At 45.5% G+C, this 24724-nt stretch overlaps 1 protein-coding gene across 1 annotated transcript in view; it reads right to left on the bottom strand.

The window, feature by feature from the left end:
- Positions 1-24724, bottom strand: part of LOC119171529 (DC-STAMP domain-containing protein 2) — a 134518-nt gene that overhangs the window by 59995 nt on the left and 49799 nt on the right. Inside the window, exons 5-7 of the mRNA XM_075892053.1 lie at positions 14524-14721; positions 2579-2656; positions 956-1169 (exon numbers count right to left, since the gene is read on the bottom strand). Coding sequence (XP_075748168.1) covers positions 956-1169; positions 2579-2656; positions 14524-14721 — 490 coding nt within the window. The remainder of the gene's footprint in view (positions 1-955; positions 1170-2578; positions 2657-14523; positions 14722-24724) is intronic.

Genomic DNA, 24724 nt, shown 5'->3' with positions numbered 1-24724 from the left:
GATAGATAGATAGATAGATAGATAGATAGAGACGCTCAAAGTCACTTAATGTCACCAAAAATGCTTCCCATTCGAAATCAGAATGGAAAATATTTACGAGGTTATAGTGAATAAAACCCTTAATAATGCAGTTTGAGCGTATGCATGTGTGAAGAGGTTTCACGTATCACCACAGCTCACAAAAGTCAAGATAAAGAAACATCAGGAAATTGTCTCAGAATCAATGCACACGGAGACTGTCAGAGAGATTTCTCGAAAGCACAGGTTTTCATTGAGTAATTTTATTTACTACCCTGCTTGGACCATCAGTCTTGTATAAACAAAAAATAAAGCGATAGAACAAGAAATAAGAAATTATATGGGCGTCTTTTTTTCCCTTCGCGGTCTATAAAAGCACAATAAACGTACGAAAGTGAGAACAGCCTACTCCCAATATTGCAGTTATGCGAATATATTGTGGCAATACGGGATAAACTTGATTCAGCTTGTTGAACGACTTAAGAAGATTCGAGCAGCATCCCACTAAGGGCCGTTTTCTCAAAGTAAGCCTCACGTCGCTACGCTGAGCTGGCACTGCTGAGATTTTTCACTTTTGCTGAAGAGGAACAAACGAAATAAACAAAAAGATTAGCTTGTCCACCAAACAGACCGAGCACGCGGGTGCTGCTTGCAATGCCGGGTGGTCAATGAGTTGACACGATGAATACAATAATGCCACCAACAGCAAAAAATGTTTCGGTAACATTAACCGAAAAATAAACAAGTCCACGTGTCTATAATATACGTATTTAATTATGCAGCGTAATACCATGCGTAGTAAGGCAGTCATGTCTAAGATTAAGCGCCCATTCGTTTCCCTTAAAAATGCTATTGCTTGTATTTTCGCTCGCATACGAAGTGGTGCATTTTCTGCTTATCACGTGCAATAATTTGAAAGCACTGGTCAGCTGCTTACCCGTAAGCGACGTATATGAATCCGAATAGTACCCCGTTGCTTAGCAACTTGAAGAGAGCCGCGAAGAGGGCGACGCGCGAGTTCAGTTCTCCAGCCACGTGACTTCGCACCTCTGCGGGCGTGCGGCTGAACTCGAGGCTGTAGTTGTACTGATGCGTCACCGTCACGTTCACGTAGAAGGCTGTGTACACCCGCTCGAGAAAGCTGCGCATTGCTGAAAGAGAAATCAACGGTTTTTTGTTGAGCCCTTGCCATAGTTCCACATATAAAGAAAATTGAGCTTATACCGCAGAGTTACGGTTGTTGTTGTCCATACTTGACAGTAATTAAACTACTGGAGTGATACAGTTAGCTTCTTATGTAGGCTGCTAATTTAGGGACGCAGTGAATTACCTCGAGGAAGCAATTCACAAAAAAACTGCAAATTATTTTCTAAGTCAGTTTTTTTTTCTAAAGTGTACCATGTCATCCCTAATGGCTTATAAAATTAGCCAATTAATGAAAGGTGACAAATAAGGACAAGTTCATGTGGGGCCATATTTTGAGCATAAGAACGAGGCAACTGCTTCTGCGGTGCACCAGAGATTGCAACGTCCGTGCTCTGTAAATAGGGTGCACGTGAGGTAACTCCATCATGAATGATTAGCCTTTGTTAATAGTAGCTAGCAGACAGCATTGCCAAGAGAAGTATAGAGGATGGTATTAGTATTAGATGTAATGCAAATGTGAAGCAAGAAAATGGAAGGTAAGATAACTTGACCGGCAGGGACCGAACCTGCAACCTCCGAATAACGCATCCGAAGCTCTATACCAACGGAGCTATCACGCTGCCACTTTATGGGGTGTACATGTGCACTCAAACGCGGGAGCACGTCAGTCAGTGCCGCCATGGTGGCCACAGTGGAACACAATTTGCTGTTGTTGGTTTTTTTGTTTGTTTGCAAATATGCAAAAAAAAATGTTCCACAGTCGCGTCATGGCTGGCGGTGCCGAGTGACGCTCATTTACGTGCACATGTATGCCCAATTAGGTGAACAGGCAGATGACCGCATAGCGCTTCGGATACGTTATTCAGGGGTCGCAGGTTATGTCCCTGCCCGCGGCCAATTATATTTCCGTCTACTTTTCTTTCTTCGCATTTTCACTACATCTGCTACTTATCTCATCACCTATTCTTTGCTTGGCAGTGTTGTCTGTTAGGTATCATTAATATTTTGCCTAACAAAGAAAAACAATGAGCCCTTAGAATTCCTAATTCGAACCTTGGTTAAATTGATTACAACGTGATTTGATTGCCCTTCAAAAGTAACAAATACATTATGCCATTTCCTACAGCCAGTTGTAGGTCGTAATGCAATGTAATGACGTTTTAGCAAAGTCTAGGAAGGTAAAGATAAAATTTCATTACTTTTAAGGTAATAATGTTGTTGTTGTTGTTGTTGTTGTTGTTGTTGTTGTTGTTGTTGTTGTTGTTGTTGTTGTTGTTGTTGTTGTTGTTGTTGTTGTTGTTGTTGTTGTTGTTGTTGTTGTTGTTGTTGTTGTTGTTGTTGTTGTTGTTGTTGTTGTTGTTGTTGTTGTTGTTGTTGTTGTTGTTTAGAGATTCAAACCTGAGCAACCACTCACCTTCCTCAATCCTGTCGATTACTTGCACCTTGACGAAGTCGATAATGATAGCTGGTATCGCACAGAGGACGGTGATCACTACAGCAAATAGAAGTGAAAAATTGAAAGCGAATCAGATGAACCAATTCTGCAAAGAGTCCTGTATTTAAATTCTATGCTTCGTTGGTCAATCGTAATGTCAAGTGACTGATTGGAGAGGTAACGGTGGCGCGAGTGTTGAAGAACGAAAAGAGAAAATCGGTAAACAATCGCCTCGACAGCAAACCCGCCTAAAAAGCCCATTGAAACTGTTTTCTTGCGTTGCTTTCTTGAGTGACACAAGTCTCCTGACTATGGCACGTGTGTTGTGTGATGTCGTTTAGACCATCTGGTGTTAAAGAACACCAAATTTTGTCCACAGGATTGCGTCTTGTGGAACACGAAGGCTTGAAAAAAAAAAGTGAAGCATCGAAACACCACTTTATATGCCACAGAGTGAGGGCGTGTAAGTACTTATAGAGTATTTATAGAATGCAATAAATATAATAATAGAATAACACAATACAATTGTTACAATAAATACTATACAGTTTGATCTATATACACTGTGTTACACTAACTCATTCCCTAATCATGACAGTTAAATGAGCGTTCCTTCATACAATGTCGAAGTGAAGAAAAATAAATATAAAACAATAAAACTTGGGAATGAGTTGAACATAATGTGTAGCCTTTGCAAGAAAAAAATGCATCAATGCGCCACGATAAAAAAAACACTTTGATTTGAAAGTTTCCAGTTGTTTCTACATCGATATCACATTGATGGAGTTCACTCAACAGTTTTGGAAGCGTGTGACGAAGAATCTGTTTTGTTCGTGTAATGTGTGAAATTAGAGTTTTCTAAATATCATCATTGCTTGCATTATAAGCCCTTGTAAACGGTGTCAGCGTAAATAATGTACGAAGTAGCCCGTCTGTATCATGCTGACACTTTCTGGCCAGTTTTAATGGGCATGCATGTTGTGAACTGACGTGATATTTTATTTGATGTACAGGGGTCTTGCGTTGGAAGTTTTTGGAAGACACGCAATTTTACGCAGTGCTTACTTTTGTGATATAATCAAGTGGCTGAGGTTAGTTAATGTTGTGCCCCAGACTAAACAGCGATAGCTTAAGTGGGAAAGAAATAGAACATTCCAAATATGAAGCTTCAAAACTGTTGGCGGTGCGACTCAGATTTTGCCAATATTGCTACTATCTTTGCTACCTGTACACTATTAACCTCAATGTCCTAAGATAGTGTAGCGAGTAGGGGGGATGAATCTCGCCACATTTATTCTTCAGGGCCGAGGCAGAGCGGCGGTGCGTGAAGTCGTTCTGTCTTGGCGCGCGCTTCGAGCACAAGCAGCTATCTATGCTGTGCTGCCGCGTCATGCGGCAGCACAGCATCATTCTCCTCCTCTCTCTACACAGGGAGTTGCCTACACGGATGCCTCATACATGGCTCCTCGGGGCTCGTGTGGCTACGTTATCTACATCCACACCTTTCGGCACCTGACACGCACACCAGCGGGCCATACTTACACCCGCCAAATGTACTTTCGCTCGAGGTCCTTTCCATGGTCCACGCCATGCAGTCATTTTCCTCCCTCCCTTCTCTTCCCGAGTACACTATTTACTCCGACTCTCACGCCGCCATCTGTCACATACAGAGCAACACGTTGCCCCCTGCTCTTTAACAGGATGTCGAGCGAGCGACCTCTGCTCTTCAACACTCCACTGTCTTCCTCCGCTGGGTTTCTGGGCATTCAGGTATTAACGGCAATGAGCTAGTTCATCAGCTTGCCCGCGATATATTGCACCGGGCACCGTTCATTCCCTGGCCCACACCTTCGGAAGACAGTGAGATCTCCGTGAGTAACGAAGGGCAGATCTCCAATTGCGTCGCACTATCAAGGAGGTATATCTCCAGCTACGGCTCGACAAGCGTCTTTACCCTCCCCCTCATCCATCACTCACTGCGCTCGAGGCTCGAACTCTACGGCACATCCAAATGAATTGCCTGATAACCCCCTCTCACCTTATCCTATATAAATATAGGTCTAACCCCTGCTGTCCTAATTGCCCCTCCCCATACGCTGACCTGTCACACTACCTGTTTTACTGCCCAACTGCTCAGCAATCAAGCTATTACCCTCCCCCATCCCTTTCCATCACCTCCTGGCTCGACTGGATCGGCGCCGAAGGGGAAGAAGAACAGCGTCGACTGGTCGCACAGGCGGTCGAAAAGCTTGGCCTGTAAATTGTGGCTGAATAAAAGTCTATTACTACTACTACTTTCCCACAACGGAAAGAGCCTATCGGAAGAATATGACGGCGTGCGCGAAAGAGACGCTCGCGAAGCCCGTGAGCAGGTGAATATCGCCGGGCTGAAAGAACGTGGCCAGCCAGCCAGTGCGCCGGACGTTCGGTCCGAGAGACCACAGGGGCAGAGCTGGCGTGACCAGACCAGCCGGGATGAGCTTGGTGTGTTCCAGGAACGAGCTAGCGTTACGGGCCGGGCTTAGCAGCTGTTTCTGTGGGGCTTGAGCGTGCGGACCAGGAGCCGAGATCGTGGCCTCGGTGCCACGTCCCAGGCGTTCCAGCACAACCCGAGCTAAGACCGTGGCCGTGGTGACACGTTCGAGTGGGCCGTGGCCAGCATGGGCCTGTACGTTCCACGACGAGCAGGTCTTCGTCTACTCCTGCACCTGCGCACGACTTCATCACTGCAACTGTCCACTTCGCCGTCGCTACCTCTGTGCGGTACCGTGAATGACGCTCGACGGACCTATACGTCAGGACGTGCCGTTCCTATCGCGTGTGGGTTAAAGACTCCAGATTAGAACTTAAGAGATATTTGGATTGTTCAGTCAGACAATGTGTGTGTAATTGTGTGTGTGAGGTCAATAAATGTATTTCTTGTTCGTGACTTGGTTTTCCTGCATCTCAGGGCTCAAGAATACCATAGTCAGTGAGAACCTTGACTCAGCTGATCGTCCAGCTTCTCGCTGGCCAGTGGCTCCTCCTTTACTGTAGGGTGGTGTCTTTCAAATCGGCAACATTACTCGAAACAATATTGAAAGCAGAAAAGAAAGAAAATCTCAGTTGGTCAGCGCGACTCGAGCTGAAGTCACACGCATAGCAACCACGCATCATGTTGCACACCAAGACCGTGCCCACGGCGCCTCGAAAAATCAACGCGGTAGGGCTAACAACCTTCACAAACAGCGACGGGATTTTCCTATAAACAACCAAAATTACGATTCCTTGAAAGCAGTGTCATCAATATTGACGCATCACCAAAGAAATTAAAAAATAAAGCGGGAATCGAACTAAGGTTCCGCGGCACGACCGCATCCCCAACTGCGCGTCCAACCACTCCGCCACCAGAACAGCTAGGCGCACGCGTCTACCACGACTTTCTCATGTGTGTGTGCGTGTGCATGTGCGTGTGCGTGTGCGTGAGCACGTGCGCGTGCGCGTGTGCGTGTGCGTGTGCGCGTGCGCGTGTGCGTGTGCGCGTGCGTGTGCGCGTGCCTGTGCGCGTGCCTGTGCGCGTGCGTGTGCATGCGTGTGTGTGCGAGCGTGCATATGTGTGTGTGTGTGTATGCGTGCGCGAGTGTGCGTGTGCGTGCGTGTGCGTGTGTGCGTGCGTGTGCGTGTGCATGCGTGTGCATGCGTGTGCGTGTGCGTGCGTGTGCGTGTGTGTGCGCGTGCGCGCGCGTGTGTGTGAATGTGTGTGTGTTTGTGCGTGTGTGCGTGTGTTTGTGCGTGTGTGGGGGGGGGGGCACTCGCACGGGCTAACTGCTTCCGTTAATTGCAGAAGTAGAATGCACGTCTAGCTTTTACGGTGTCTCGGTATAGCTGTATACTCTTCCATCTGTTCCGGTCTATTGTATATATTTGAAAAAAACCACACTATCCTCCACAACAACGAGAACAGGTGATCCAAGTGAAACCCTCTTTGCTCGTTCTTGGCTTCATATGTGTAGAATAAGCTGCGCTTATGGGAGATATACAAAGAGAGCGCGCATGTATAGGACTAATGTCGTAATATAGGAGCGTACGTTGAATGCAATCCCAATGTATAACTGCGACAACCAGTACAGCTAGTTTGGCGTGGGAACCCGTATCAAATAGAATTCGACACGATAACGCTCACAGCCACTCCATGTTCCACGCATATATCGTGTGCCCGCGCCGAACCTGTCTCCGAACGCTGCCCCCACACGGTGCCACTATGTGAGGAAAAAATCGCATTACCGATCATCAAGAGTTCCCAAGGCACAGAGCACCTCAGAGCACATGGTGCCACGAGTGCTCGCAAACTTCATTGCTGCAACAGCTCGACTTTCTTTAAAACGTATACGCGGACGCGAAGTTTGAATTCTAGTAGTTTGATATCGAAGTTATACTTTTTTCATATGTTCATTTATTACTTGAAAGATTGATATGCTCTTTTCAAACAATGTCTTACACCCTTTTGCTTCTTTTTCCTCTGCCAGTATCTATTAGCATTCGTTAAACTCATTACATACATCATGTTGTATTCAGTTTTTCATGTGTTATAAATTTAGTAAAATATTTGAGTTTGTACTCTATTTATCGTGGGTAAATGACGTGCCTTTTTCAATATTACTTTTCAAATGAATCCGAAGTAACCTTTGGCTAATCATTCAGCTGTATTTTAGACTGTTGTATTCTGTACACTGTTTTTATGTCCATGAAATTCAGTTTATCGAATTCAATTCAATTCGGTTTTGATATTCCGCTCAGAATGACGCCGCTCATGGAATAAATATGCGGGTACATGTTTTGGAATTCACGTTCGTAATGACGCGGCGTTTCTTTAGAGGGCTAGATAATATTCCGCGTGAAATGGAAGAACACGAGATTGTTCAAAGCCCCGTGTATGAGCTCCCGCTTCAAACAATACACTAATTGTTCTCAGCCGCCGCGGCCGCATTTTCGATGCAGGCGAAAATGCATGAGGCCCGTGTGCGCACATTTATGAGAAAGTTTAGGAACCGGAGGCAGCCAGAATCACGGGTGCCCTACACGTCTCTGACAATCATACCGTGGTTTTTCTGACACTGTCACAAACTTATCTCGGGAGCGCTTGCGTCGGATGGAATTAAGAGAGTCGGGAGACGGGCGTGGCACAAACAACAAACACTGTATAACCCAAAAGATAAAAGGCAGAAAATCGACAGCAGCTGACACTCACTGGCGCAAAAATTACCCTTATAGCAGTGCAAACAAAATAGTCTGCAAACCAGTTTAAATGTGTTCTTAGCCTTAGCCACTGCTCCTCATCCCATATGGCATTAGCACAATCGCACGACCTTAGGGTTCACGTAGGCTTCTATCCGATGCCGTGTCGAGGTTCGTCACATACATTGTTGACTGCCTCCTCAACTTCTTCGCTGCCACCATCGGTCGGTCCCGCCGAACTAGCCGCTCGTCATCGTCACCGACGTCCGGACCACCTCGTCTTCTTCAGCCTCGCTAGCGTAGGCTTAGCCTCGTCGTGGTTTCTCCTGATGACAAGTCCGCTCTGCTGACTGGTGTGGACAGTCGCCGTGCTTCCGTGAAGTGGGTGAGTTACAAGTCGACCACGCAGGAACTGTTGGACAAGGGTGCGGCAAGTCCGGGTAGCCTCGCTCGCAACCTCCGAGGTCAACGGCGATACCCCAGGCCTCTCGCGCCGACATCCTGGGAACCGTGTGATCATGCTGTTCCCGTCGTGGTAGCAACGCTCGCTCTCCACGTCCTTGCTGCTCGGCGTGCGAACAACACAGTGCCAGCTCATCCACCGGGGTTTTCCTCCCGGCCCGGGTCACGTGCCACGAGTCTTGACGCGACCAATCTCTGGCCTCTACGCGGCTGGTGCTCTCGGGTTCTTTCTTCTCCCGAACCGTCGCAGCACTTCCACGTTTGGCACGCGCCTCTCCTTTATTTATGACAGACACAGAACCGTAACCATTGTCATTATAACTGCACACTTGTGATCATGTAGTGCTAATAATATCGCGTTTTATCAGCACGTCCACTTCGCCAAAAGATGTCAGTTAAAAGTAAAATAAATAAATAAATAAACCACTGCAACATTGCTGTATTGGACACAAGCGCAACTCAACACGTAAATGCCGAACTACTGCTTGTCACGCTCGCGACGAGATATTTTAAATATATCATTCGCACATTTTTTGCGTGCCCATTTCTTCCGGAGAGCAAAGCTTCAAAATCTCTCATGCCAGAATAAGCCCGCAGAGACGTGACGTCTGCAGCGGATAGCGATGTTGAGATATGTAGATTAAATACGCAGAATGCATTCGCGACGGCCCCGCGTGACAGAACGAGATGATTGTGAAGGATGCTGCCAGAAATTTCGATCATCTGGGGTTCTTTAACATGCGCTGACGTCGCCTTCATTGAAATGTGACCACCGTGGCCAGCATCGAAACCGCAACCTACGGGTCAGCAGCTCTGTACCCACTGGTCCAGCGTGGCGGACACGCCACAGGATGGGCCACGCAAAATACCTCATTATGAACTCATTCTCCAGAATTCTCCAGCATTATGAACTCATTCTCCGCAGGCAGATTCTACGGCCAGTCACCACGCAAGCCTCGACTTCATTGATTATGTATACGAATGGTCTCCCTGAGGCGTCAAACAGCTAAGCTTTCACGTATATTCTGTTTCTATTCTCCAGGCTTTGCAAGGTTTGTGCACTGACACTAGTTAATGAGCGTTTTACAGCGAAAGCTGCTATGTGATCGGAACACGGGTCACGTGGCGCCGTAGTTGTCCACCGCCACCGCTGCGCCGCAGCCGGTCTTTGTAATCAATATCGCAAGAAACACAAAAAAACTTAGTATATAAAAAACAACATGGACACAATCAGATTCGAAGCAGGGGCCCCGCCGCGGTGGTCTAGTGGCTAAGGTACTCGGCTGCTGACCCGCAGGTCGCGGGTGCAAATCCCGGCTGCGGCGGCTGCATTTCCGATGGAGGCGGAAATGTTGTAGGCCCGTGTGCTCAGATTTGGGTGCACGTTAAAGAACCCCAGGTGGTCGAAATTTCCGGAGTCCTCCACTACGGCGTCTCTCATAATCATATAGTGGTTTTGGGACGTTAAACCCCACATATCAATCAGATTCGAAGCAGGGTCCGCAGCATGCCATCCCAGTATTAGACCACTGAGTCACGCCGGCGCTTGGAAACCATTTCTAAACGGGCCTTAGGCAGGTCTTGATGTCGGGAAATCAATATCGCGCTAACTTTTCACTAGGTCATGACGCGAACGAAGGGAGCAGACTTCAGGTCGAAGATGAAACGGTATATTTGGGCCGAACTTGTGGCCCCACAAAAAAAGTCAGATTACTGCATGACACTGACACTGATAGCGGCGAACAGAGTGTCCGTCGACGATCAACGGAAAAGCGGCGAAGCATGCGGTATTTATACACTTGCCATAAAATATTCTAGGGTTATCACTAGCAGCGAAGTAGGTTCCAGACAAATCCGAGATGTTTACGAAGTGGGCGTATATCTACAATAATCGTGAACCTGTGAGGCGCATTTTGCGCTGCGCATTCTAGACTGGCTTTGTGGGCGAAAACTGATTGAAACATAAGTGTATATAAGAAATGCACGTGGCATTGCCTCTTCTCTCTGAAAAATGGCAGATCCCACGTAGAATGGAAAACGATATGAATGAATGAATGAATGAATGAATGAATGAATGAATGAACAGATTTTATTTCTGGTGAGATACAGAAAAAATCTGCGAAATATGCGAAGCACGAATGAGGAATGTCAAATAAAATCAGCACAACGTCACGAGACAGACGTGAATCATGCTTTACATGACTTCCATGTCATGAATATTATGTTTTGACGCGTTATTAAATGCGAAGCATTTCTTGGCGAACTTCGGCGACTTTGAACATATCTATCTATCTAGCCGCCAACGACTTTTAGCTTTTCTGGCTGCTTGGATAACGGTATCGATACCAAACTTGGTATGATATAACATGACTGTGTGACGAACATGGCTGACTAGTGAAGACATGAAAATCATGACACGTATGTCTCAAATGTCATGATTTACATGTCATGGCCCTGCTGCTCTTGCGGTGGTTTCATTCACATGATATGTTGCAAAACTGCTATGGTAGGACATGACTGCATGGCGCACACAAGAGACAGACCCTAACATCAAACTCATGAAATGCGTGTCATGTAACTACATGACTACATGCCACACTCATGATGTGCTCGCAGCCGTTTCGCTAGCTTTGCATATACCGAATTCGCTATTACGGGACGTGAATGGGTGACAAAGTTGTATGACTGGTGCAAACATGATAATCATGATATGCGTGTCATGTAACAACATGACTACATGCCATGCTCATGATGCGCTCGCGGCCGTTTCGCTAGCTTCTCATGAACCAAATTCGGTATTGCGGGACGTGAATGGATGACGAAGGTATCTGACTGGTGCAAACATGCTGCAAACATATCCCCCAAGTAGAGATCAGTGGATCTGCCCACTGACCTTCATTGTGGATCTGCATGCCATATACTCGCAGGTGCGCGCGCGCTGCGTTGCTTTGACGCATGCGCGTTTGAGCGCACGAGGCCTCCCTCTGTCACGGAGATTGGCAGACACGATGCTGTTTACTAAGTAACGTCGTCGGCGCGAAATGCAGCATGTCACGTTTCGCGACGTTTGCTACCGGGCCGCGCTGACGGACGCTTGTCGCGCCTGGCGTCATACTATCGAGTGCCCACGTTTTGCCTGCGCGTGCGTCCACGTTGCGTCGGAGTATATTGGGCCCTTCATGACGGACTCACCGCCGTTGCGCTAGCTCCACATGTACCAAGTTTGGCATCACGGGAAGTGAATAGATGACGAAGCTAAATGAAACGTCCAAACCTGATTAATCAAAATATCCGTTTCATGTAAAACTTGACCACATGCTACGCTCACAGCGTTCTCGCGGCCGTTTCACTAGTTCCACATATATCAAGTTTGGTATTACTTGACGTGAATGGACAATGAGTGTAAATGACACGTAAACATGATATCATGGCATGGAAGAAATGTACGGCATAATTCACTTCCGCCTCATAACGTTGTGCTAATTTTAAAATGACCTATCACCCTTCGTCATTTGTGCTTCACATATCATCGATTCCCACCGTACGTGGGATCTGCCACTTTTTTTACCTTCATCGTGTCACATGCTACCAATTTTGGTATATGTGGAGCTAGCGAAACGGTGGCAAACGTGCTATGAGCATGGAATGTTGTCATGTTCTTACATGACACGCGTGTCAGGATTATCATATTTGCACCAGTCATATATTTTGTCCTCCATTGACGTCACGTAACACCACATTTGGTGTATGTGGAGCTAGCGAAACGGCCACGAGTGACCCCGAGCCCACCATCCGAGTTCCCCGAATACCAAGACACTCGCACTGATAGCGGTGAACAGAGCGTCGGCCGTCGATCCACTGACAAGCGGGGAAACATGTCGGTATTTATTCACTTGCCACTGAATATCCTAGCGTTATCTCTAGCAGCGACACAGCCTCCAGAATAATCTGGGATGTTCACGACGTGGCCGTAATCCTAACAACATCATCTACAATAATCGTGAACCTTCTAGAACACCGAGGCGCAGTTTGTCCTGAGCATTCCAGACAGGCTTTATGGGTGAAAACCGGATGAAACATAAGTGTAAATAAGAAACGCGCGTGGCAGTATGAGTAATACAGCGTTTAAGAACATCAAAGGAACAGCCAGGCGTAACAGAATGCGAATTGCGTAAGGAGTGGGTCATCCAACCTATTCAAAGACCTGTTCTTGATCCCCTATTTACTGTGACTTACACCTACTTCATGCGAAATTCTTCATCGTCGTTAGCCACTGCATAAAAAATGAACAAAATTTCTAGCAAGTGTGTAACTGGTACCACGTTTCTCAGAAGAATGACGAAGGATGGCATAGTGAATGCTAGCCTACTGCGCAACAATCTTGTTTATTTATGGCGAAGTGGGCACCCAACAAGTGTGCTTGTAGCAGTTACCCAAAGTGTGTTTATAAAAGGCTCTCAAAAGGCCTCTCTTCTATTTTTCGCTGTGGCTGTGCAGCGCGTTCCGCGCACGCCTGGCATTTTTATTTTCTAGTTTGATATGAACCTTACTTTTTTTAATGACTTGTTCGCCAAGGCTAAACATTATTGATCATGTATTCTGCAAATAAATACTCACTTAGGTGTCTTGCACGTGATGCAAGTCCGCGAGTTCTGCACACAGTATCGCCAAAGACAAAGCAGTTCTTCCGCGTACATTAAATGTATAAATGGAATGTCGAAAAGGCACCGTACACAGCGAGATACCAACTAACTTCCCCGGCCAAAGGCAATTCACACGCGCTGTTCTATATCCCCACTCCCGAACTTTGGTGCTTCTCATATCTGATAGTATTCGAACGTGCAAAGATTTTCACTGCAATAAACTTTTGCAGTCCCCCCCCCCCACGCCCTTGTCATCGAAGCTCAATATAGATCCATTTTTGAAACTGCTCGGGCGCATAATGAGCTCTCCGACTACATTCGTTGGCATAGATGCGCACTATCCCACGCGTATCCATCCATACGATGTCCGCGCAGATAAATGAACGTAAGTGAAGCTACTGTCGCAATAACACAAATGTAAAGCAAAATTAAAGCTTGGCTGAAGCCTTTCACTTACAGCGGTAGCTGATAAACTCACTCAAAATCATTAGTGTCTTTTGCTCGTTCATTTCGAGCCTCCCTTTGAGGCTAATGAAAAAGCCCGCTGGTTGGCGCTCTCTCCTTGCTCTTGGTGTCCGTCCACTCGGGTTTCCGAAAATTTGTTAAGCAAGCAAAAGAGCCATTTTAAGAATTTTTTTATGTTGATTCATTTCCACCGTAAAAAATCCTAATGCCCAGTATCTGCTCGAAAGTATCACTGTTATTCAGCGGACCCAGTCAGTATAAAATGTCAATTTGACGACTGCCTTATAGTACATTCGTCCCACATACTGTATCTCCAAAAGTTGTCTATAGCTCATGTCTATGTTTATGCTAGAGTACATAGTCTGTACTATGATCCATGCTAAATTTTATGATGTAGTCAGGGCTACCGTCTATTCATAATGAAATATTGGGAGCCTGCCTATCAGCCCTTCTACAGTCTATGTATTCCCTGATATTCTATATAGTGGGATAATCAGGGTGAACAGTGGAAGTACCTCAAACAGGCTGGCCGACGTTCTGATAGGAGGACCTATCTTTCGCAAAGGCGTAGTGTCATCCTTGGCGTGTTAGTTTTAAAGGGGTTAGTAGTGACATAATCCCCTGGTGGTGGCGCGTGTCCCTGTTGATGATCGGCGTCTGAAAAGTAAAAAAAAAAGCTAGAAAGAAAGTTAGGTCATCCTACCGAAACGTCGGCCAGCCTGTCTGAAACACTTCCACTGTTCACCCTGATTACCCCACTACGTTGTTTCCTTCTGTCGGCTCCCATCTTGCTATTCTATGGCCTCATAAGTTGTATACGCTATATACCTGTTTGCATTAAACATAGCATAACGAGACACACGAAAATACATATTCATTCGAACAGGGCCCGATTTTTTATGTGAATTTCGCGTATGATGAGAAAGAATATAGCTAAAAACTTGGTGACGAAAATGAAGTCACTCGTGAGCGAAAACCTTATTCGTCAGGCCGCAATTGTGAGCTGAAAGAGCTTGAAGATACGTTACTGCCGTTCATTGTGTCACTGCCGGAATCAATTAGGAGAATTTATTGAACCCCACAACAAGAGTCATGTTGCAAAGCAAGCGTTGGCAGAGTTCCAATGTAAGGCGTGCTCACCTTTCGCTACGTAGCAGACATGCTCGATCACTTTGACGGGCGAGCAGATCCACTCGAGAAGGTCTGGCATCATTTCCAGGCAGTCAGCGTACGCTTCCACCAGCGGCTTGCGGCATTTCTCGTAAGGCTCGCCCATGCGCCGGTTGCACACGTTCACCAGGTTGCGCAGCCACTGGATCGCTCGGCGAATCGCAGCGACTGCGATAAGATGCGTAAACAACCTCACACAAGTGAAGTAGAATGTGTGTTGTTGATCAGTGCATTAGCAGCATGCTAGAATCTTTCATAGACACGATCTATGGCAAAATATTTAGTCTGCTACGCTCTACATTTCCGAAGTGCATGAAAGCCATCATTTTTTTTCTTTTTTAGCCAATTTTACTAATCTTTTCTAGAACTACTTTCTCGCCCTGTTGCGCATCCTCTAGTAACCCCTAGACTAGACCCATAGCCCACCCGAAATTTGCACGGAAGGGGCTGGTTTACCGGAAATAAATAATGAAAATACGAGTCTTTTAAAGCTTTCAACAGTTGCTCTGCTAGAAAGAGAGATCCGGTTTTGCGATGCGAATGTAGCAGGCTCAGTGATTGTTATTTCGTATCTTTGCATGTTTCATCTTTTTTTGCCACTATTTGTTCTGTTCACTCGGGTATATAAAACAGCCTTCTTGTCAATAAAATCTCAATTGGAAGTCAGCACTTGTTCCGTCTTTTTGTTGTCCACCATGTGTTAATTTCGCACAGTTAACCTTGATTGATATGTTGGGTTTAACGTCCCGGAACCACCATATGATTATGAGAGACATCGTAGTGGATGGCTTCGGAAATTTCGACCACCTAGGGTTCTTTAACGTGCACCCAAATCTAAGCACATGGGCCTACAACATTTCCGCCTCCATCGGAAATGCAGCCGCCGCAGCCGGGATACAATTTCGCTACCTGCGGGTCAGCAGCCGAGTACCTTAGCCACTAGACCACCGCGGCGGGGCCGCGCTGTTGACCTTAAGTAAACCAAGTTTGGAGCAGGTTACGGGAAAAAAACACGCATTTTTGAAACAAAAGAATGAATTTGATGCAGTATGAAAACGACCTATATTTAGAAACAAATTATGTAAAAACGATTCAACATTCCTTAAATAGTGCAAAGGGAATACGAGCATTGCCATTTCAATAAAAGTAGTATTTTGAACCACCCCTCCCACCAAACAATGATGAAGTCCACATTAGCACTTGCCACGCCTGTAGAATGCTTTGAAGGACTCGGAGAATTCAGATGTTGATCTGGCAAGCTGGTGACCTTGAGATTCGGGAAATCTGTATAACTTGGGAGTAGGAGGCGGTGAAAAAAAGAAAACCTGTATTCCAGTATTCTTGTATACCACTACGCAACGCACCACGGGCTATTCCCCATTCTTTCTCGTCTATAGCCGTCAACCGACATCTGTGCTCGACATCTCCTTTTTTGACGTCCCTGTGAACTCGTCATAGTCATCGAGCGAGCACGTAATCTCTCGCCTGGCCGATGGTCGCCGACGCGCCCGCCTCAATACAGAGGCAAGCCAATAAGAGCGGAAGACTCGCTACGATGGCGTCCACCGCGTAGTTCACTTCATACTGGAGCACTGCTGTGGACCCTAACGCTGGTTCCCGGCCTGTGTGATAAGTCACTCAGGTTTCGTCGGCCCCTACGCCATAGTCGAGCACACGTCTCCTGTTATCTACCGAGTAACCCCTGTTGTCATGCCTTCCGACAGCCGTTTTCGTGGTACAGAGGTTGTTCACGTGTCGCGCTTAAAACCATTCGTGCGACGTACACCACCGTCATAAACAGCGGCCACGTTGGCCGTTTCCGCGTGAGGCGGAAATTTGAGTAAGCACAAGTCAAGTCAAGCCAAGATATCAAATCAAGAGTAAGCACAATATTCACAGCGTTTTACCTTCATCTTCTTTGTCTGTATATAAACATCATGACAAAAAACGTCGTCTTCGTTCGTAGCGTTCATCAGGCGATTCAGCTTAATAAACGACGCCGTTGCGACCACAACGCTGCTACTGTCTTACGATATATACATATATATATATATATATATATATATATATATATATATATATATATATATATATATATATATATATATATATATAAGGGGAAGAAGTGTATATTTAAGGGCTCGTTTTTCCGTGTTTTAACACAATATTATTGAGATCTAACAGACAGTAATGCCAAAGAATGTACAGGAGAAGTTATTATAACCAATAGAATGTAAATAAGAAGAAAGAAAAGTGCATATGAAAAAAATAACAGCCGTGAGCAGGAATCGAACCTACGACCTTCGAATAACGCGCTCGATGCTCTAACCACTGAGCTACCACAGCGGCCCTGCCTCCATCCACTTTTTTTGGGTTTATATGTGAATTTAGAAGTAGAAGTGACAGCGCCATCTATAAGCCAAGCGACGAGTGTGAAAACAGTCTTGTATGCCCATGTTTGGCATGAGTGGGCAGCTGATTAATAGTCCCTCGATTACAGCCTAATGACACCAAGTCTGCCAGTATGAGACCCTCGTTTAATGAAATAAGGGAAAGAAGTGTATACCTAAGGGCTCATTTTTTCGTGTTTTAACATAATATTATTGAGATCTAACAGTACAGGGGAAGTTGTTAGAACCAATCGAATGTAAATAAGAAGAAAGAAAAGTGGATGAAAAAATAACCAGCCGGGAGCAGGAATCAAACCTACGACCTTCGAATAACGCGTTCGATGCTCTAACCACTGAGCTACCACAGCGGATATATATATATATATATATATATATATATATATATATATATATATATATATATATATATATATATATATATATGGGGGGGTGAAATTCAATGGATCCGGTGGAAAATGTCGTAGAAAAAGAGGTCGACAAACGTGCGAAAACGCAAGTTTTACCAACGTTTTGCCAGGAGGGCCTGCCTTCATCGGAGTGAATGAAATCCGACGAAGGCAGGCCCACCTGCCGAAACGTTAGTAAAACTTGTGTTTTCACACGTTTGTCGACCTCTTTTTCTACCGTTTATATATATATATATATATATATATATATATATATATATATATATATATATATATATATATATATATATATATATATATATATATATATATATATATATTTATATATATATATGGGATATGGCACAACGGGAGCGTTGTCAACAAGGATAAATATATTTATAACTCATCCCCTGATGAAGGGAGGAGCCCTCCCGAAACTGTTGGGAAATAAATATATTTATCCTTGTTGACAACGCTCCCGTTGTGCCATATCCCATACCTTCACGAAGACTAACTGGCCCATTGAATTATTACTCCCACTATATATATATATATATATATATATATATATATATATATATATATATATATATATATATATATATATATATATATATATATATATGAAGTTTTTGTTTTTCCAATGGGTCAAACGTACTTGGGAAGAGAAGAAACACAACTTAGCGGTTGTCTTAATTTTATTACCAACGGTTTCGACCGGTGGGCCGGTCGAAACGGCTGGTAATAAAATTAAGACAACCGCTAAGTTGTGTTCCTTCTATATATATATATATATATATATATATAAGCAACCCTGTGCACAGCCGGGAGGCCCCCACTACACGCGTAATCTAGAAGCGGGCAAGGAATTTGCATTGCACCCGCTTGCAAAGCCTACCGCAATACTGAGCACCCCTCTTTTTACGACGAAATGTTGACAGGGCACGGAGTAGTTAAAGGCTTAGAACTTCTTAAAATGCCCGCTTACCAGCCTCTGCCACAATACGCGGCACCCCTCCTTCTACGACGAATTGTTTACGGGACCCCGAGTAGTTAAAGGTTTAGGACTTCCTAAAAAGCTCTTTTTTGCCCCACACCGAACCGCCAGTGCCAGGAGGGGTCTGATCGGGAGGAATGCGTTGGGGAACGGAAACATACACAGACCGCTGACATCAGAAAGGTGAAGGGGAGAGGGGGAGAGAGATGAGGGGGGAAGTGGAGGAAGAGTGGAAGGGGGCACCCGAGGGGCGTCCACCGTATATTATTTTTCTCTTCTTCTTCTCTTTTTCTTTTTTTCTTTCCTTTTTTTTCTTTTTTTTCTTTTTTTCTTCAATGTCTTTTTTCCTCTTTTCTTGCCCTCCAATTTGAGATTGTATAAAGCTGAGCACCAACAAACTGTATCTGTAATCCTGATGAAGGCCAGACTCTAGGCCGAAACGTCGAAATAAACCACGTTGTGACCCCTCACGGAGGATCTACTGGACTATATGCAACGCTACGGCCACTCAACCACCATGCCTGCATATATTATATATATATATATATATATATATATATATATATATATATAGAGAGAGAGAGAGAGAGAGAGAGAGAGAGTCTGGCCTTCATATATATATATATATATATATATATATATATATATATATATATATATATATATATATATATATATATATATATATATATATATATATTGCCACACCCGAAACAAAGAACGAAGACGATGTGCGCGCCAACAGCCTCGTGAAAAGGGGCACCGAAGAAGACGACGTGTTTTGTTTTGCTCACCTGCTCTTGGCTCCTGCATAAAAACACACGCCGTCTGTTCTCGGACTCAACGTCTCGGTGCACTGCTTACGTTCAACCGCGACAATATATATAAGCAAGCATGGTGGTTGAGTGGCCGTAGCGTTGCAAGTAGTCAAGTAGATCCTGCGTGAGCAGTCTATATATATATATATATATATATATATATATATATATATATATATATATATATATATATATATATATAGTCACAGGGTCGTGACGTCGACAAAAGAAACTGACAATAGAATGACTATTTACTTGGGCGAACTTGTGCCCGGTAAACGGAAAGTCGGATCACAGTAGCAGACCTGCACTGATAGCGGCGAACGTATCGTCAGTCGTCCATCAACTGACAAGCGGCGAAGCGCGTTGGCATTTATACACTTGCCGTCGAATGTTCTAGCGTTATCGCTATAGCGTTGACGTAGGCTCCAGAATAAGCTGTACAGTTCGCAGAGTGGGCATGATCTTATCGAAATTATCTACTACAGTCCTGAAGCTTCTCGAAGACTGCAGGCGTGGTTTGCGCTGAGAATTACGTGGTGTATTAGGACGATAACAAAACTTGAGAACAAGAACATGGCAATATATATATATATATATATATATATATAGATATAGATTGCCTTGGCAATATGCTGAACAGTGTAATAGCCCAACCACTTTATCTGAACATTGTCCTCGCTATACTTTTTCTCATTTTAAAGAAACAATCACAGCGTACAAATCAAAGGGCAAGCGATTTGGTTGCAAAAGCTTGTGCCCGTTATTCTGAACATTAACACAAAAGGGCATAATGGGGCAGATGCTGCCTCACTGGTTGTTTTTTTTTTATTCCTTCAGCAGTTTCACCTGTGTTATTGTTCCACCTGCGTATAGTGATCAAAGTGAAGGGCATTTTGTTACCATGCGTGTGCGTGTGGTTTAAAGACAGCAGGAATAGTACAAACATCGATTTTAGCACACTTCATTGCTCATGCACGCTTGTGATCAGAGAGAGTAACGTGATAAAAGAGTTTGCTCTTGAGACACTGATACTACGTCATTATATATGCATGCTGTTTTCACCGCCGCGTACCGACTCTACACTTCGTCGCCCGGTACGCAGCGTTACGCTCCACCGAACGATTAGTGATTCTTTCTGCCGTGGCGCACAGTCGATTTAAGAAAGCTTTGTACGTGAAAATCAGCAGCACGTCGAAAACTTCATTAGTGAAGATGTTTGCAACTTGTGTTTATTAGGCTATATAGCCTTCGAAAATTTAGTAGCAAGTGCCCCCCTCTCCATCCCTGTATGTGCTCATAGCAACCTCAAATTACAGGTTGGAACTTACAGAATAAATAAAATAATGTGTAAGTAAATTCAAGAGTCAGTTACTCTCACGTGTAAACATTACGCCAGCAATCAGCTTTACGAGCGCACACTGTCTGGTTTGAAAGCAAGACTGTTTAGACTGCGGGGCGTGAATATTTCACGGATTTTGGCTTTTGGCGGGAGTGTAGAGCCCATGACAAGTGAATTTTTCACGATGCTGGCCGATAGCAGAACCTGCTAGGGCCGTGAATAGGCGGGGCAACTCGAAGCCGACTCGTCACCTTATGCGAACGAGCATTTAATATTTACAGCACGACCCAGAGCTCGGTAAACTTTGTCCTGCATCGGAATCACATCGGCATGGATGTAACTATAACGTGTATAGTGTCGGGTAGTAATCACCAAAACGAGAGGTAGTCAGAAAGTTCCCATGATAGGCCCCTCCTTCAGCCCAGACGTGATCACCGCTGAAACGCCTAAAGCAAGGCTGGGAACAGCGTACTATAGACATTACTAAAGGTCGAACTATGCAGGCTTATTTACTGGCCCGCGCTGTAAGCCATGAAAGCACCAAGAACACGGAGATACGTGTAATGCCCAGCTTCACCGCTTTTGAGCGCTCCTTTGTGGAATACTGCAATGATTGGGACTACAAGTGCAGTGAAGAAAGTCATTGCATCGACGACTGTTAAATTATGCAGCACAGAAGCGAGACTGCAGACGCGGTCGCAAGCATCAAACACTAGACAGATTTAGTTGCGCGTCCGTAGCAGCCGTAAGAACGCAGCCTGCTGGCCATTTTCAATTGACAGGCCGTACGGCTCCTGCGGACGCACAAATAAATCTGTCTATTAACGGAATCTGTATACGTAACTCTGCATTTTCGTATTCCTTTTTCGTGACGCTGCATCATGCTGTGCGTATACCCTAGCATGACTTGAAACACCCGTAGCTTGATCATATGAAGACAATCACTTTTTCTTCCCAAGTACCTTGATAGTCAACGCGAAAAACTGAGGGATCTTTAAGACGCCTTTAAGAATTAAACGCGATAGCGATATCTTGTCCCTAACCACTTGGTGCATGCTTCTTAATGTGTGATGTTACTCGATAAGTTTAAATTGCGGATTACTACAATGTAAACGATAAAGTTGAAAGTGGCTTGTGTCAGTGAAGCATGCGGCTGCAATCTGTGTAATGGGCTGCGTTATGATTTCAACCATTAGCGATTGTGCGTGTGAAATGTTTTCGAACTTGCTAGGCACCCACTACACGTGTTCTTGTGGGAACGAGCGCAGTAACGTGTGTGCCTTCTCTAATGGGTGGCCGGCTTCAAACCACGAAATCGTTATCACATGCTCTAACGCCCGATGACAATTCACGCTTTTACCTCGCTATATCACCACGAGAACGCATGTTGATTGATTGATATGTGGGGTTTAATGCCCCGAAACCACCATATGTTTATGAGAGACGCCGTAATGGAAGGCTCCGGCATTTTCGACCACCTGGTGTTCTTTAACGTGCGCCCGAATCTGAGCACACGGGCCTACAACATTTCCGCCTCAATCGAAAATGCAGCCGCCGCAGCCGGGATTCGATCCCGCGACCTGCGGGTCAGCAGCCGAGTACCTTAGCCACTATGCCACCACGGTGGGGCATCGATAACACATGTTGTACCATGAATCTTGTATAGAGAACGCGTGTGTTTGCGAAGCATAAACGTTATTTTCAATTCATTTACAAGCAGAGGAAGGTATTTTAACTGTATTTCCAAGTAGACGCTTGGGCGCGCTTGAACTTTTCCATAAAAGCTTCGGACTGTGGTTTGGCCAGTGTGCTTTTAAACCAACCCATTTCCAGGGCATTTAATGGCCTTGTGTGCCGCCAAAATAGTTAGGCGTTTCATTAAGCGCATATAGATCAAGCGTACATTTTTAAAAAGAACGTGTACCCACCCTAAAGCCCTTTGCCCAGACGTTTATCTACATAACTTCTATATCTTTGGCAGAGCTAAGCACGCAACCTATTTCTGGCAACAAAAATGTTCTCTGCACTGCTAATAATTTATTGTTCGAGGGTTTACATACAGAAGTTTCCCTGCATATTTGCTACCTTTATTGGTCATCAGCCTATGAACCAATGAGGTGAGACACTGTTTTTAAACCAGTTTGTGCAGGCAGTTTTGAGTTGATACACCTCTTCATCAGACAACTGGTGTGGCAGTTTTCCTATTTTCGTGACTGTGCTCATCAACTGCTTCGAACATTCTTGCAAGTGAATTCCGGCAATGTTATCTTTTTCAAATTTACTGGCACCTACTAATTTTGCATCGCCTTCCTATTAACAAGAATTCATGCGGAGATTATACGAATCAGTGCGTTTTCTGGCAGCCATATTCTCTAATGAATATTTCTTCCATCACTCAATAAAAGATTCATAATATGATGTATCAGATATGGATGGTACTTCTAGACCTACTGTACTGCTCCCTCTATATTATTTTGTCAGGTGTGATGAGTGAAAAAAACGATGACAACGACGGAAGTGCGGGGCAAGGCGCGTGGGATTTTGAGTCAACTGTGCGCGTGAGGTCAGCCAATCAGCTGATGACCTGTGGTGGCCCATAGAGGTGGCGTACCACGATTGGGCCGCGTGTGACCATTACGTGGCGGTAAGCTTTGTGGCTGGGGATGAGCCAAAGCAGCGGCAGACGGAAGACAGCGGGCCGAAGCGTCGGACGCGGGCGATCCAGGTTCCGGCCAGGGAACGCGGCTGTCCACGCTACTGCCGTCCAACTGCCAGCTGGAGTGGGGTTGCCGGCACGAGTACTGCATCTCGGGGCGCGGCCTGGCCTGCTGTTCTCTTCCTTGCCGAGGGCATCGCGGATCTCGGCGAGGCGTCCCCACGGTCAGCCGTTCAGCACAGCGACGTACGTGGCCTGGCTAATGGTCACGGTTGCGCCGAGCATCGCGTCTCGGCGCAAGCTGTTCGCTGGATGGGCTGGCCATTCCCCGCGTGGAGCATCGCGTCTCTGATGCGGGTTGACTGCTCCGTAGTCGCACCCACGCCGTCAAACGCCGTCGTCACCAGAGCGTCACCCATCGATCGGGAGCGGGGTGCGTCTCGATGTGTGACGCTATGGTGACGATGACGCTTGGCTGAGTTGGGGCGTGGGTACGACACCAGAGCAGTCAACCCGCATCGGAGACGCGAAGCTCCATGCGTGTAAATGGCCAGCCCATCCAGCGAACAGCTTGCGCCGAGACGCGATGCTCGGCGCAACCGTGACCATTAGCCAGGCCACGTACGTCGCTGTGCCGAACGGCTGACCGTGGGGACGCCTCGCCGAGATCCGCGATGCCCTCGGCAAGGAAGAGAACAGCAGGCCAGTCCGCGCCCCGAGATGCAGTACTCGTGCCGGCAACCCCACTCCAGCTGGCAGTTGGACGGCAGTAGCGTGGACAGCCGCGTTCCCTGGCCGGAACCTGGATCGCCCGCGTCCGACGCTTCGGCCCGCTGTCTTCCGTCTGCCGCTGCTTTGGCTCATCCCCAGCCACAAAGCTTACCGCCACGTAATGGTCACACGTGGCCCAATCGTCGTACGCCACCTCTATGGGCCACCACAGGTCATCAGCTGATTGGCTGACCTCACGCGCACAGCCGGCTCAAAATCCCACGCGCCTTGCCCCGCACTTCCGTCGTTGTCATCGTTTTCTTCACTCATCACATCAGGTCATACAGAAACAATACCTGTAAAAACCTGGTTAAACAGAAATTGTATTGTTATATTTTTAATTATTTGCCGCCTCTGTGAAGTCCTATAAACGAAATAACATTGTTTTATTAGTTTGTAGTACGCCACTCGCCTCTAGGACGTCCTTCCTAAAGCTTTTATTTATTTATTTATTTATTTGTTTATTTATTTATTTATTTTGTTAGTTAGTTAGTTAGTTAGTTAGTTAGTTAGTTAGTTAGTTAGTTAGTTAGTTAGTTAGTTAGTTAGTTAGTTAGTTAGTTAGTTAGTTAGTTAGTTAGTTAGTTAGTTGCAACACGGCCAGTCTTTACTGAGACCATAGTAGGTGGACATACTTTAAAGATTTATGATTGCTCGTCAGAAACGAGAGTAACGTCAACTTGGAATTTGTTCATGAGCAACATTTACGCAACATAATTTACAAACAAAATGCGAGTGCATACAAAATGGTAAATTGAACAAAAAAAGAGTTATTACAAAGCTAAAT

Source organism: Rhipicephalus microplus, chromosome 4 (assembly GCF_043290135.1).
Source record: "Rhipicephalus microplus isolate Deutch F79 chromosome 4, USDA_Rmic, whole genome shotgun sequence".
Lineage (NCBI taxonomy): Eukaryota > Metazoa > Arthropoda > Arachnida > Ixodida > Ixodidae > Rhipicephalus > Rhipicephalus microplus.
Note: the sequence above shows the minus strand (reverse complement) of the source record. Positions and strands in the feature narration are given on the sequence as shown.